Source organism: Rutilus rutilus (genome assembly GCF_951802725.1).
Source record: "Rutilus rutilus genome assembly, chromosome: 17".
NCBI lineage: Eukaryota > Metazoa > Chordata > Actinopteri > Cypriniformes > Leuciscidae > Rutilus > Rutilus rutilus.
This window is the reverse complement of record NC_140230.1, coordinates 9,073,750-9,090,570: the sequence shown is the minus strand read 5'-3', so window position 1 is coordinate 9,090,570 and position 16,821 is coordinate 9,073,750. Positions and strand designations below refer to the sequence as shown.

At 38.0% G+C, this 16,821-nt stretch overlaps 1 protein-coding gene across 1 annotated transcript in view; it reads left to right on the top strand.

Annotated features, from left to right (window-relative positions):
* Positions 1 to 16,821, top strand: part of cdkal1 (CDK5 regulatory subunit associated protein 1-like 1) — a 392,997-nt gene that overhangs the window by 274,696 nt on the left and 101,480 nt on the right. Inside the window, exon 10 of the mRNA XM_084385852.1 lies at positions 10,443 to 10,588. Coding sequence (XP_084241978.1) covers positions 10,443 to 10,588 — 146 coding nt within the window. The remainder of the gene's footprint in view (positions 1 to 10,442; positions 10,589 to 16,821) is intronic.

The following is a 16,821-nucleotide window of genomic DNA, read 5'->3' as shown; positions in this document are numbered from 1 at the left end:
GGAAGGTCATTCATCTGCACCTTTAAAGATTATGAGGGGTGTTCCTCAGGGGTCTTTTCTGGGGCCTTTACTTTTTATCATTTTTATATTTGATGATTCCTTATCTTTGAAATCCCATCTTAATCAATTAAGGACTAAATTAAAAATAAAGCTGGGATTTTATTATAGAAATAAATCTTGTTTTTCATTTGAGGCAAAAATAAGACTAGTCTCGGCCACTTTTATGCCAGTCATTGATTATGGGGATATTTTGTGTAAATCAGCAACTACAACATTTTTAAGCTCTTTGGATACATGGTATCATTGTGTTACTTAGGTTTATACTAAATTGTAAATACAATACTCATCACTGTGATCTGTACAACAGAGTTGATTGGTCGTCATTATCAACACGCAGATGTAAACATTGGTACCTGTTTATTTATAAATCCATTTTGGGACTATTACCTCCATATCTTTGCCCTCTTACCCAACACATACCTGTACCTGTAATGTAATGGTGATTTACTTTTTTTTGATAATGTGCTGCTCATCTTGGCCAGGTCACTTCTGCAAAAGAGATTTTTAATCTCAAAGTTTTATCTGGTTAAATAAAGGGCAAAAAAAAATAATAACATAGTAGTCAAGTCAAGTCACCTTTATTTATATAGCGCTTTTTGCGATACAGATTGTATCAAAGCAGCTTCACAGTGATAACATGAAAATAATACAACAAAGTTTGTTTCTAGAAGAAAATTGCGTCATTGTCCACCTTGGTAAGGCAGATCAATAATATTGTTAAATATTAAATGTCCCCAACTAAGCAAGCCAAAAGCCAAGGCAACAGTGGCAAGAAACCAAAACTCCATCAAGGTGACAGAATGGAGAAAAAAACCTTGGGAGAAACCAGGCTCAGTCGGGGGCCAGTTCTCCTCTGGCCAACGAGCGAACGGTGTATGATTATGGTCCAGGCAGCATTACAGGTCAGGAGTCAGATTGGATCAGAACATTCAGAATATTATCCAGTTCCATCTGGTTGGAAGACGGAGTCATCATGCCGGTATGGAGACGAGTTTGTTGAGGATCAGTAATAGTATATATCCTGATATCCTCTGTATGAGTTGCAAAGTTCAGAATTAATTGGTTTTGAAATGTGCAGTATGTTTTCATAGGCTGTCAATCTCCTAGGATTAGACCTCATTAAATGTAAAGAAGTATTTGCATTTAATTATGTAGATAGATGATTAATGTAATATTATCGTGGAGATATTAGGGGTTGCACTACCTGGTTGGTTTGCCACTATTTGATGCTTTAGCTTGTGTGTGCTCATGACAGAGTGATCTTGGAGGGGGGGAAGCATATAAACGCTGGCCACATATATATGGTGTCTGAAAATAAAGCAAACCTGTGTGTTCAGCAAACGTGTTATAAGAAAACAGCATGCTTGGTTAGTTTGATGTGTTCAATTCCTCCATTCTCAATGCTGTACTGCTAACTACTCTTTATTTATTTTAACTGAGCATGTAAGCATTGTCGGTAGTCTTGCCATCCTTAGGCAATACAGAGCTGGAATGATTGGATCAGACTGTCTCCTGTGATTGAGGTTGAGGAGTAGAGCTGGACTCAGTGTTTAAACACAGGGCTGCTGTGATGTGTTAGTGGAGCGTGTGACCACTGCATCATCAGCCGGTCTCTGTGCTGTCATAGACGCGTCTCACAGGCATTTAAATCATTCTCGGCTGTCACTGATCTCGTGTGCCATCTGCCAGAGCCACTACCCCATACCCCCCCCCCCCCCCCCCCCCCCAAGCAAGCGAGACGTGTGTTTGGCTTATTGTCCGCCTATAATGAGCTCTGAGCACATATTAGCATGACTGCATAAATAAATGTCTTCCTTGAGTAAATAGCATGCATATTAAATTATGCTTTGGGCTACAAGGTGCAGGACATACAAAAATGAAGAATAATTATGTTTGTTAATTAACGCTTGTGTTTCACATCTGATCAGATCTGATACTCCAGAGTGATCTGTACGTCTGCTCTGAAATTAAAGCTGTATGCTTGCCTGTGTGTTGCCTGTAAGCTAACAACCACATCCTCATATTTAATATTCAACACTCCCTCAGCAATCTCCATAATACTATCTTCCATGTTTGAGAGGATGAATTATAGGGACTGTTGTGGGAGCTCAACAATGTCATGTGTTGACCAATGAGAGATGATATATGTGTCACATTCAGTGGTCGCATCATTATCATTAACCCTCTGGGAGGAGGAAACTGTTACCTGAAACACATCTGCTGCAGGTGATCAGACAACTAGTACTCTATTTGCATTTATGCGTTTAACAGACGCTTTTATCCAACAGTTTACGAAAGAGGAACAAAAGCAACTTGTCAAAGAGCCAACCAGTGTCTGTAATATACAATTGCAGGTTTATTAGACAACTTGATAAGAAAATGAGCTAGAGAAGTCAAGTCACCTTCATTTAAATAGTGCTTGTAACAAGATAGATTGTTTCTAAGCAGCTTTACTGTGATAATAGGACATTACAGTAACAGAGATTGTTTTGGCTTTACAGCAGCTCTAGAATAAAGTTATTGTCCAGCTAAAGTTAGTTTTGATTGATTGATTCACTTCCGTTGCAAAGATCATTAGTTATTACTTAGGGGCCGCTAACACGACACCGTTCTAACAGAAAACCTTAAACGCGATCTAGCCTGCTCATCCGCACAAAACAGTGCCTGGTGGCTCGAGAACGCAAACCCTGAAATATGGTCAAGGTGCAAGCCTTGAATAATAAAAAAAAAAAGGTTATCTCTGCGCAAAACTCAAAAACGGAAACCCAAGAAAACGCAAATGGCGTGTACATGTGCATCACGTGTTTAGTCCATTGTAATGCACGTTTGAATATATACTGTATGTGCGCAGGCGTGTAGTCCTTCTTTACAAACTAACCCTCAACAAACTACTTGTCTTGCCTTAAAAATGTACAATGCAATGAATTATTTATCGCTTCCGCATAGCCACGTGAACCGGAATTATCCCGACAACGTTTTATCTGCACAGAGATAAAGGGAAGAGAAGGAAGCCTTCACAGGGGATGGACTGTTTGACACTTCAAGACTGCCTTGTCGTCATGTCCAGGCGCAGGTTCTTCATCAGATCTGGATACGGCTTGGATCCGGCGGACTGCGGTAAACCTCGGGATAAACAGAGAGACTAATATTAGTGTAGACGCCATCCTTCTTATGATGTAAGGAGTTCATCAGGATTTATGGGAAGTGTTCCCAGTTCTGGCTGACCTAATCTATGCAGCCTAACATTGAATTATAGAAGTCTATAATGTGTTATGTGTATGCTAGGTCAAAGAGATGTGTTTTTAGTCTAGATTTGAACTGACAGAGTATGTCTGCTTCCCGGACAATGTTAGGAGGACTGTTCCAAAGTTTTGGTGCTAAATAGTTAAAGGATCTACCGCCAGCAGTCGATTTTGATATTCTAGGTATTATCAACTGGCCGGAATTTTGAGATCACAATAGACGTGAAGGACTATAATGCGTTAAGAGCTTGCTCAAATACTGGGGAGCTAAACCATTTAGTGCTTTGTAAGTAATCAGCAATATTTTAAAATGTATACAATGTTTAATAGGGAGCCAATGCAGTGTTGACAGAACTGGGCTAATATGATCATACTTCCTGGTTCTGGTAAGAACTGTGTTTTGGACCAGCTGTAGTTTAAGCAGCGTGCAGGGCAACCACCCATAATAGCATTACAATAATCTAGCCTTGATGTCATGAACGCATTAACTAATTGTTCCACATTTATCATTGACAGCATATGACGTAATTTAGATATATTTTTAAGATGGAAAAATGCGGTTTTACAGATACTAGACACGTGACTTTCAAATGAAAGATTTGTATCAAAGAGCACACCCATGTTCCTAACTGACAACGAAGACTTGACAGAGCAGCCATCAAGTGTTAGACAGTATTCTAGATTATTACGTGGGGACGTTGTTTGTCCAATAGTTAGAATCTCTGTTTTTTCAGAATTAAGTAGTAGGAAATGACTTGTCGTCCAGTTTTTTTATATCAGCTATGCATTCCGTTAATTTTGTGAATTGGTAAGTTTCGTCAGGGCTTGAAGAAATATAGAGCTGCGTATTATCAGCATAACAGTGAAAGCTAATTCCATGCTTCCTAATGATATCTCCTAAGGGTAGCATGTACAGAGTGAACAGCAACAGTCCTAGTACTGAGCCTTGTGGTATGCCATACTGAACTTTTGATCGACAAGACATCTCTTCATTTACTGATACAAACTGATAACGGTCAGATAAGTATTATTTAAACCATGCTAATGCAATTCCACTAATGCCAACATCATTTTCGAGTCTATTTAAAAGAATGTTGTGGTCGATAGTATCAAATGCATCACTAAGATCAAGTAACACTAAGAGAGAGATACAACCACCATCGGATGATAGGAGCAAATCATTTGTGACTCTAATGAGAGTTGTCTCAGTACTATGGTACGGTCTAAAACCTGACTGAAAATCTTCGCAGATTCCATTTCTTTCTAAAAAGGAACATAGTTGTGAGGATACTGCATTTTCTAGTATCTTTGATAGAAAAGGTAGCTTTGAGATCGGCCTGTAATTGACAAATTCTGTAGGATCAAGTTGCGTTTTTTTAACAAGCGGTTTAATCATAGCCAGCTTAAACGTTTTTGGTATGTATCCTAAAGACAAAGATGAATTAATGATATTAAGAAGAGGATCAATGACCTCTAGAAGCATCTCTTTCAATAGCTTAGTCGGTATAGGCAAAATCTATGTAATGTCTGGATAGCTCATGACGTTCTAAACTGTCAGTCGGCAGTGAAGCCACTGGAAGTGTTCGAGTGGCCATCTTACGATTCCCTACCAGCAGAGGGCTCCAACGGCCGTTATACAGAGATTGGTAGCTCCGATGGCACTTTTAAGATGACCCGCTGTGCAGCATCCAAGTGTAAAATGACGTTCACAAAAGGATGTAAAAAAACTGCCCAAAGGTTGTAATTCAAGCCCTATAAGTAGTAATTTATATGCACAATTGTCGCTATTCCCGTGTTGTTTTCTCTGAGGCAAGAGTGATGCTGCTTCTTCATAAAAAAAAAAAAAAAAAAAACTGATAAAACAGTCAACAGTAGCCTATAAGAAACCTCAGAGCAGCAATAATCACAATTAATTGTCCAATAGTGACACCATTTGACAGCTTCAAAAGAGCTTCGTGCAGAGTCCGTTTACCGTTACTTGTACATTAACCCATACAATTTGTATTATGCGTTTCCTGAACATGTGTTTGCTAACTAATCAAACACTTTATTTGAACAAACTACTGATCTATAAAACACAATCGGTCTTCCGACCTTTTACTTCTATGGTGTCAATTGATTTTGATATGCACGAGGGAGAGAGAGCAATACAGCGCTCGTGTTGTTTGAAGACGGTGAGAGTGCGTGCGTGCAGCCAGGACTCTCTCTCTCTCTCTCTGCTCGTTCTTATATGCGCCCTGTCCACTGATCTAAATAATTCGTTGTTACGACGACTTATTGTTCCCTCGTTTAAATAAATTGTGGACACATTGAACTAATTCCCTCCCTCATTTTGATTTAACGAATTACAACGTGGCCACAATATATTAAAACGAGGGAACAAATTAGTAAAACGTGCTGAGGTATTATTAATTTGTGGCCACGAAAAAATATTAACTTGAATATTCACCAATTCACAAAAATATAGGTCTTTAGCATTCACTATTTATCATAGTATCAAACTGTTTTTCTTACCTGTGAAGATAGCTCTTCAGTGAAGACCGACTAGTGTTCTTGTACAGCTTTTTATTCCTTTTGCAAAGAAATTGCTGTTTTAGTTAACGGTTTGGGGTTTTAACTAGCTATACCACTGATCTTAACAGATACCACTGATCGGTAGATAAATCTAAATCATTCAATAAAGTCTTTACTGCTGTGCCTGCTTGGAAACGTCTGGGGTTGCAACTTTATTTTTCGCAAATTTAGCCACTGTTTCAAATAAATACCTAGGGTTTTGTTTATTTTCTTCTAATGGGTTGAAAAATATGCAGATCTAGCAGCTTTTAAGGCCTCTCTGTACACAATCGTGCTCTCTCGCCACAAAATGTGAAAAAAACTCTAGTTTTGTTTTCTTACACTTTAATCTTCTTTAAGCGCAACGGAGCAACTGTGTCTAAAGTGCTGGAAAAGAGAGAATCAAAAGTTTCTGTTGCAATATCGAGTTCTTCTAAGCTATCTGGGATGCTGAGAAGATTAAACTGATCAGGAAGATTATTAATAAAGCAATCTTTAGTAGCAGAAGTGATAGGTCTAACATATTTGTAACACGGAGTCGACTTTGCAACCTTGGCTAAATGGAGTATACACAAGACTAGATAATGATCTGAGATGTCATTGCTCTGCTGTAGAATTTTAACGGCATCAACATTGATTCCATGTGATAATATTAGATCTAGACTGTGATTGTAACAATGAGTAGGTCCTGACATGTGTTGTCTAACTCCAATAGAGTTCAGAAGAGTTCAGAATGAAGAGAAGAGGAGAAATGCAGAGAGGAAATAGGAAATAATTTTGTTCTGCCTTGTGGTCTGGTTTAAGTGCTTGCAGAAGAGGTGTGTCTTCAGTTGTTTCTTTAAAGATGTCATGGTCTCAACAGTTCGGTGGAGGTTTGCACATCATTCCACCAGAGAGGAGCAGAAAAGGTAAAGGGTCTGAAAAGTGACTTTGTACTTCGTTGTGAATGAACGAAAGTGATGGGCATCGCTCATTCAGTGACCATAGCTGACAGGAGGAACCATATATTTGTACTCTTAAGTCAGGTTAAAGACCTCCTTCCCTTTCCTCCCCTTTGTTTTTTACATTTATTTTAATTTTTTTTACTGAGTCTGCTGTCCTATCCTCGATAAGTAATTTGTAGGTGTCTGATGACGTTCAGTTTGACTGGCTCCGTCATGCAGCGTTTTGTGTCGAGCTTCATGTCTGTGTCGATCATGTGACACGTGTTGTTCACTCTGAGGTTCTTCACGTGTCCCAGAGCAAGTGGGCCCAAATTATCTTCACTGCTAATCAGTCACTATTCTGTAAACTAATTAATTCTTTTAATTCTGATTCTGTAATGTAGAAGCCCACGCAGAGATGCACAAGAGAACCAGATGAGACTCATCAGCTGGGGGGTTCACCACCACAATGAAGTTTAATTGAGATGATAAGCCATAATCAATGGCTCCTATCCTCTCTGTGTGTATATTATACATATATTATTTATATGTATCTATTTGAGTGAAAAAATTTTTTTTCTTTTTTTTTTTTCTTCTACAAACTACTGACAACATTTAATCCAATTTCAAATAAAAATATTGCATCTAAACCATTTATTTGCAGAAAATGACAACTGATCAAATTAACGAAAAAATATGCCGTGTTTTCAGACCTCGAATAATGCAAAGAAAACAAGTTTATGTTCATTTTTAAACAACACAAATGTTTTAATGTTTTGTAAGAGTTCAGAAATCAATATTTGGTGGATTAACCCTGATTTACAATTGCAGCTTTCATGCGTCTTGGTATGCTCCTTATCAGTTGGTCGCATGGCTGTTGGGTGACTTTATGCCTCTCCTGGCGAAAACAGTTCAAGCAGCTTGGCTTTATTTAATGGGTGGCGAGCATCCATCTTCCTGCTGATCACATTCAGGAGGTTTAATAAAAAATAAAAAAATATTAAAAAAAAGCTCTAAATGACAATATTTTTATTTGAAATTTGGAAGAAATGTTGTCAGAAATTTGTAGAATAAATGAAGAGTTAATTTTACTCAAACAGAAAAATATAAATAATCAATCCACAGAAACTGATAATTTTGCAGTCGTCTCCTATTTTTTTCCAGAGCTGAATGTACTGTATAATAATCATTTGCATAATAATTTGGAACACACACACACACACACACACACACACACACACACACACACACACACACACACACACACACACACACACACAAAATGTGTACATATATACACACACACACACACACACACTATATGTGTATATATACATATTTGTGTGTATAAAGTGTTCCAAATTATTATGCGATATATCAGTAGGATTTCAAGAAAATAAACATTCATATTTGTTCTTCCAAATTATTAAGCAAGTCACAGTTCTCATGCAATATGAGGAGGAAGAAAGAATTTTCATAAGATGAAAAGTGATAAAAACAACTGATATTTATCTAAAACTGAATAGAGATCATCAAACTGTCAAACAATTTTTGAGTAATTCACAGCACAGAAGAATTTCTTCAGATAAAAGCTTAAGGAAAGTTTGTCAGACAAATTAATGCTATTAAAATGGCAGCTATAAAAAAAAGCCACTGATGAGCAGCAAACAGGTTTTTGAAGCTGCTGGTGTCTCTGGAATCCCAAGAACCTCTCGCTGCAGGATCCTCCAGAGCCTGGCAGTTGTGCAGGTGGAACATTATTGAAAGGAAGATTTATGAGGGTGGGTGGCAGTATGCCTCTGGGAGGCAATACTGGCATCCTCAAATGAAATACAGGCAGAGACTACGTTGACTTACAAGTTCAATGGATCAAAGAGTTGTTCTCAAAGAAGGGCTCATATATTAATACGAGTACGATTCTGAGAAAGAATGGAGTAACCTTACATTTTTTATGTGGATGATACTAAGATCTACCTGTCAGTAAAAAGAAACTACCCTTCTGCATTACAATCTTTATTATCTTGATGAGGTAAAACTGTTTAGCCAGTAACTTTTTAACTCTAAACTATTCCAAGACCGAGGATATATTTTTTGGTTCATTCGACAAATTTGAGTTTAACAATACCGCTCTGGGAAATTTGAGTTTTTAGTCTCTGGTTTTTAATTCTAATTGTGTACGAATTTTTTTCCCCTGTGTTTTCCGGTACGGTGTTTTTCTAGAGAGTTGGTTAACATTAGACAAACATGTGTTGTTGCCTCTTGATAGCTATTCATGCTTTTATAACATCGCAATTGGATTATTGCAATTCTCTGTACTCTCTCAGGTAGCTCATCTTCAATTGGTTCAAAACGCTGCAGTCAAATTTCTCAAGAATTTTTATAGAAATATTTCAATATGCTTTTTTGCTGCTCAAGAAACGTTCCTTGTTGGTTCCCACGGGTCCTTGAAGTCCTTGAAAGTTTGCGAATCTGAAAAAAAAATGTTAAGACCCAGGAAAGTTTTTGAAAATAAACATACATAGATACAGGTCCTTGAAAGTGCTTGACTTTATTATGTGCAAGAAATTTCCTGGAAAAAAATTCCATATTATTCCCTCCGGTCTGCTAATGTGTTATTTCGCCAACACTTTGTGGCCTATGCATACTAGCTTGCTTGATATATGTTTGTTACACGCATTTACACGTTACGTCAAGTGTTTCACATTGCCATGACGTTCACGCGGGCACAAAACTACTACGATGGTACCTCAACGTTTCACAGACACACCGTGAAACGTTGCAAAAATAGGCTGAAACGATGTAACCTTGCTCTCACTTGAAATGTGTCCCCACATTAAGTCCTTGAATTTGAGGGTATTGGACCTGAAAAGTCCTTGAAACGTCCTTGAATTTAAAATTGACCAAGGTTTGGGAACTCTGATCAATGTCGAAAACAGTTGTGCTGCTTCATATTTTTGTGGAAACCATGATACATTTTATTTTTCAGGATTCTTTTGATGAATAGAAAGATCAATAGAACAGCTCTCTTGCATTGACTCAGTGTTTGGAGAGTTTAGCTTGGCTTCCCAGCCGCTGATCATCTTAGAAGCTGTCTTACCCTGATCTCTCTGTTCTCTAGGACAACAGAGAGACGTCACTGTAACCAATATCTCACTGCTTCTCTGTCTCTTAAGGGTAATGTGCCTGGAATGGTTTATGAAAGGAAGACTTGATGTTCTCACATCACAGGGACAAAAATACAAGGACTTTGCATAGATGTTTTTTTGTTGTTGTTTTCTTCTAAATAGTGTTTGATGGGGTTTCAGCATTGTGGACGTTTCTCTGAACACTCACAGATGATCAATCACAGATGAGCAAACATGTTCATCAGCTTCTATTGCAGCTCTGCAGTGAAACATTAGCTGTCTAAGTTAACCCTGAGCAGCTGTAGTGACGCGGTTAGATTGTGTTACTCTAAACCTCTGATGTGAGAGACACACTACAGACATCTCATCTGAACACAAACAAATTAGTGCCACATATGTTGTGTATGTGTTGTTTCATAGGTAGTTTAGCTTTGCTGATGGTGTTGTCATGTTACAGGGGTGTAAATCAAAGCTTTCTTTCTCTTTTTCTATCACATTATATTTGTGTTGTAGCTCACCTTCCTTTTTCCGTCCAACAGGAAATGGGCAAAATCCTTAACCACCCGCGAGTCTACGCCTTCCTCCATGTGCCTGTCCAATCAGCATCTGACAGCGTCCTGATGGACATGAAGAGAGAGTACTGCTGTGCCGACTTCAGACAGGTCATGGACTTCCTCAAGGAGAAGTGAGTACCTACAGTTACCTATTAATGATCACTGTGTTTCTTCATGATGGACACTTGACTGGCGCTTCCGATCATATGTGCATTGATAACCAGACAGAGAAATGCTCTTTATTCTTTTAATGCTCTTTTACTCAGATTGACGTTTGTCATCCATGTGTTGAATGCTGGGTAATGGTGTATGAAGTGAGCACTACACTCAAAAGTATGGATTAAATCTTGACATTTTGCAAATGTCAGTTTTTATGAGTTTGATAAGCTCTTCATTACTGTTTATGATTATTGTGCTCGAGTGCATTTGTTGGAGAGCAAATCAATGAGTCTGAAACACTGAAACATGGGTACGTATGGAGGAAATGATCGAGGCCAGTCAGATATCGATGTTTGTAGTTTAAAGGCATTTCATGACATTCATAGAAAAACTTTTTAAGGCAGAAAGTCACGTTACCTTTCGTTTGCTTTCACTATTCTCACTCATATGGTTTTTACCATTTATCTCAACACTGAAAATCGTAAAAGAGGATGGCAGGGAATCTACTGAAGGAGTACAGCATCACATGTTCAACACACAAACACTGCTGATAGCTGCTGTAGTTATAGTGTGATCATTTGCCTTCATAAAGTCAAAAGATGCTGATCTGACCGATTTCTTACCTGAATCAACAGCCACATTTACACCTGATTACCGACAAGAGTCACAAAAAAACATCTGTTTGTCTCTCTCTCTTTCTCCCAGACACGTTCTCAGTTTCTCAGTAAAAATACGCTCTGATTGTGGAAGAAACGACCTGGACAAACTTGTGTGACTTACACCCTGGGCTCAGACTGAGCAGGTTTTTTACATGCAATGATTTTCATCAATCCAAACAAAACCAATCCGATTTCAGTATTATATAAATCCCAATTTTATGTTACGGCCAGCTCGTTTCAAGCCGCAACATAAACGAGGGATCAAACACCAGCGTTCAAATTATTATTTTTTTTTTTAACAAATATAACATTAACCACTCATAACAAACATAAGTCTAGGGAAAATAAAGAAACAAAGAAATAAGAAACAAAATTATTACAACAAAATATTAAAGCTACATTATATAAGATGTGTATAAGAAAGAAAATCAATGAGATGCTAAGAGCCCCGCTCCTGTTAGAAATTATCCCACAGAGAATCTGGGATTATTAGGATTCATGTAAATGCAGCTACTGAACAAACTTTCCAATCTGATTCACTTTGCAACCCAACACACAAAAATGGCATCACAAATTGGTTGTCATATATTTAACTATATTAATGAGGACATATGGCCCTCACAAGTACACACACACACACACACACACACACACACACACACACACACACACACACACACACACACACACACACACACACACACACACACACACATACATACTCAAACAGACAAACAAACAAATAAACAGAAAGGACAGGGACAGTCCCACCCAGTGGTCACTATGACGATGGATATACTCTGTCCGTACAGAGGTGCACATTTGTCTGCTTGTTACTATGATGTCATCAGAAGGATGAAGGGTCTTTCTTGCTCAATTTTAAAATTGTGCCATACATGGTGCGTTGAAAGGTTAGTGGCATTCGGGTCAAAGTTGCAGTAGTTTCCCTCCTAGAGGACACATTCATGCCCATCACTCATTTTTAAGAGCCTAGAGCGCTCAGGGCCAGTCATCTGTAGGCAGCCCCAGAAGAGGCTTATCTTTTACACAGACTGACCCTTATACCTCAGACACACAGAGCTCACTTTACCAGCAGCTGTGCAGCAGAGGTCAAACTCCTGTTTCCTTATCAAGTGGCACAGAGTTGTTTCAGACGACTCAACACGTAATTTCTGCTCACAGCAGAACTTTAGACAAGTAACGCTGAAAAACCAAGGCCCTTGATGTCAGAAACTGGGGAGATCCCTGAGGTCTTGTCTGACAGCTGTGGTTGATTTGGGAGCGTAGAGGCAAACATTTCCACATGACACAGGAGGAGTTTGGTTATGGGGTGAGAAAAGGAAGGATGAGAAAATGAAACGGATTTATTTTGTTCCTATGTTCAGCCTGCTAAAGAATCATTTGTTTTTCTGCAATGAAGGTTTACTTTGCCAGCCTGTTTGCTGGACATGAGATGAAATTCCTTATCATATGGATTGCACTGGTTCCTGATTAAGACTCTTCCAAACTTCTCGTTTCGCACCCGGGTTGCCAACAAACCCCATTTATTGCTTCCTCTGAACTTTAAAAGAGTCATTTTAATACAATTTTCTCAATCTGAAGTCATCAGCTCCGGCATCCTGTCAGTCTGTCTGAGAGGTGTTTAAGCCTCAGTGAGTAGGACTCCTAAAAGCCCAAGCTATTACAATCACCTTCTCTCATGCTAAATTAAAGTGATTCAAACTCCAGTCTGGAGAACAGGGCTAATGACACTAGCGTTTGATGAATGCAGCGATAATGTGCAATAAGTGGACTTACCCGGCGTGGAACGAGCTCAAGATGAGTCTGCTTCCCCGGTAATATAGTGAAGTCATTAAAGGTGTTTCTGAGTAGAGCGATTGCTTCTCTATGTATTTGTGAACCCCACTGCCAGCAGCCATGATTCCAGACCTCTCAAGCAGCATTTGATCCAAATAGCTACACTGTAAAAATTTTCTTTTCTTTTAAATTGTATTTAAAACTCTGTAAAGTTACAAACAGTATCAGTAAAATAAAAAATGTTTGTCCACTTTCAGTCATTTGAATTATATAGAGCCACCTGAATTGTTCAAGGGGAGGGTCTATTGGCGGGTAAATGTATGTTTTTTTTTCAGATCTTTCGATCTAATGGATGAATTAAGCTTGCGAAATTTACATGTGAACACGAAAGGAGACGACGGAAAACATACGGAAAGCAGCAGCTTTCGTTTCTGCTCTGACATCCGCCAGACCACACCAAACGCTGTGAGTGCGTGTTAGAAATCAGGAATAGTGAGAGAACATTGTGCTTGGTAACTTTTTCATCTTCAGACCTAACTTGAGTCTTCAGTCTACAAAGTTTAAATCCCGTCTGGCTAGCACGCTTCCCTTAATGTTTATGCATTAGGTCAGTAGGCGGTTTTTTGTGACTGTTCGAAGTAGGACTGCAACTAACGATTATTTTGATAATCCATTAGTTGATCGATTATTTCTTCAATTAGTCGATTACTTTTTCTTTTTTTGTTGACAAAACACACTATTCCACATCTTGGCCAATGCTTCAAACAAACGTGCTAACTGAATGTTATGAAAACATTGATAATGAATATATCTATATCTATGCTATGTGCAAAAGAGCTATAAAGGAAAAGGACAGTTTAAATTTCCTACATTAAAAATGAAGATGATAATAAAGATTAAAAAAATAATAATAAAAAAACCCCCACAAACTCACTGTTAACAGATAAGAGGAATGTTCTGCAGGAACACACATTCACTCTGGACACCTGTTACTGTCATTTCTTTACCCTGTAAATGTAAGAAATGTCTTGCATTTATATTCAATTACACGCTGTTATCCCTTTACAGTTGCCACTCTCATAAAATACTTGAATTACTTATTGACTTTTAAACCTAAATTCAAAGTCCAACAACAGATATTTCAGTTAAATTAATATTTTTGCGCTGAATATTAATTGTCTTCCTCATAATGCTTGAGAATGCTTGTCTGTTTGTCATGCATGCGCGCCAGCTCTTATTCAGTAAGGTCTGAAGTTTAACACAGACTGTCAGGATGAGCATTCATGCCAAATGGGAATACTCGCGTGAATTTGTAACACTTACAGATAAGGATATAACTGTAAAATTATTATTTTTTCAGGAAATATATATCACATTAAACAGCACACACATCTGTCAAAGCCATGTTAAACATTATGCTAAGGCCTTAGCTTGAAGCTCAAAATAAAGAATTCTCATGTTTTGGGCAACTTGGATCACGTACCTTTCCAGCAGCAGCTCACTCTGTTTCCCTCCACTATTTTTAGATGTATTTTGTCCATAGAAATGCATTATTCTGTGCTGTAATTTGACGCGACTGGCCGGAGTTTTCCATGCACGGTGGGCAGACGTGACTAATCGATAATGACATTTGTTGTAGATGATTTTCATGATCAATTATTATCAGTTTGATCGATAAGTTGTTGCAGCCCTAGTTCAAAGGCATTCAACCACATGAGCATTTACACCACGAAAGCAATCCTGTCAAATGTGTTTTTGACTATCTCTGGAAGTAAGTGGTCAAAAGTGGACAAGCTCAAAACGTTTCAGAACCTGTTTACAGGTGTATTTACTGTCGTCCACTTGTGATCCAATCAACAAAAATGCTTCTTAATACCACGTGTAAACAGGGCCTAGAGCACATTTGTTAAAGCAAAGAAAATGCAAGAGAAATTCTGATCAGATGATGTTGCCTACTTATTGGTGGTGATATATTCATCATGTTGTGGCCTGATTCATTGATACAACCTGAGTCAAACCTCTGATAAAAGTATGTAATACTATAATATTAGTTGTTAATTTTACAATGTTTATTGTAGATATTTTAAAACATCAGCATCTAAACCTCTGTTAATTCTCAATAAGAACTTTTGTATGAAGGAAATAGTCAAACTAGATTGTAATAAGTGAAAATGTTGAGATCTTAAGAGATCTATTAGTGTTTAAAGTATTAGTTCACTTTAAAATGAAAATTACCCCATGATTTACTCATCCTCAAGCCATTCTAGGTGTATATGACTTTCTTCTTTCAGACAAATACAATCGGAGTTATATAAAAAAATATCCTGGCTCTTCTAAGTTTTATAATGGCAGTGGATTGCAACCAAAAGATTGAAGCTCAAAAAAAGTGGATCCATCCATCATAAACCAACTTCACATGGCTCCAAAGCGTTTAAAAAAGAAAGAAAAATGTTTTATTAAAAACAACAAAGCAGCAAATTACAAACAATTGGACAAATACAATATAACACATTTTTTTGTTCAGGTACAATAGGTTTATTTAACATGCAGTTAGAAATAGTACAGACAATGAATAATCAAATGTAAAAATAAAATATTGCATAGTCTTCTTTTAAATTTATTCTTATTAATGCTGCAAAAGTTATTCAGTCAGAGCACTGAGTGATTGTTTTTATTAACATTAACGACACCGATAGCAGCAGATATATTGGACTGCTGTAACTTTAAGACCGATTGCACAGATCCATTATACTGATGCACATCCGGTTTACACCCAACTGTTTACTTTCACTTCAGACATTATCAACTGTTTACATGAATACTCCACACAATGGGCATTTTGACATAATTGTATGTGTATTCGTCCATTCGAGTACAATAAGAAGTGAAAGATAACTGAATTTGTGATCGCCCACTGTGAGACGGGGCTTTCTGCGCGTGTTTCAGCAGGGTTCTTTTTCACGACTAATGCCGCTTAACTCTTTCTAACATCAGGCACGTCCCACTCTTTGTCTCATTCATGAGTTTTTATTTTATTGTATTGTCTCATTCATGAGTTTCATCACTATAAAATGTCAATAATGACACTTATATACTTAAGTGTATATATTTACATACTGCAATATACACGATATAGCAAAATCTCACTGAGAACATGAATGTGTATCAGTGTAATGCATCCTATAGCTGCCTTGATTCGAAATAATGTCCTTTGTGGATCCATAAATCTGTGGAGATCTTTCTAAGAAAACAGAAGAGTAGAATATTATGCCATTGGCAGAGCCTCAAAAAAAAGTTGTGGAGAAGACCACAAATGAGGTCAGTGTGTGTGGTGAACCCTCCGAATACCACATCTGAGTTCGCTGTGAAGTCCTGAAGATCTGCCAGGACCCTGGTTAAGGACATTGGCCAACAAATGGCATGAGACTCTCTCTCTCTCTCTCTCTCTCTCTCTCTCTCTCTCTCTCTCTCTCTCTCTCTCTCTCTCTCTCTCTCTCTCTCTCTCTCTCTCTCTTTCTCAGGGCTGTAAGATTAAGGATGTGGAGAACATTCTGAGTGACATATGAGCCTTTACTCATTTGACTCATGACAGGATGTTATCAAAGGTTCTTTACCCGTAGGCCTGTCAGAGGCCCTCACATTCAGCCGTGAGAACTGAAGAACCTGCGGCTGCAAATGCAGCTTTCTTAGCACCTGATCAGCTCAAACTCTATTCTCCACTTCTTTTGTCAGAAGTTTCTCTGACCACA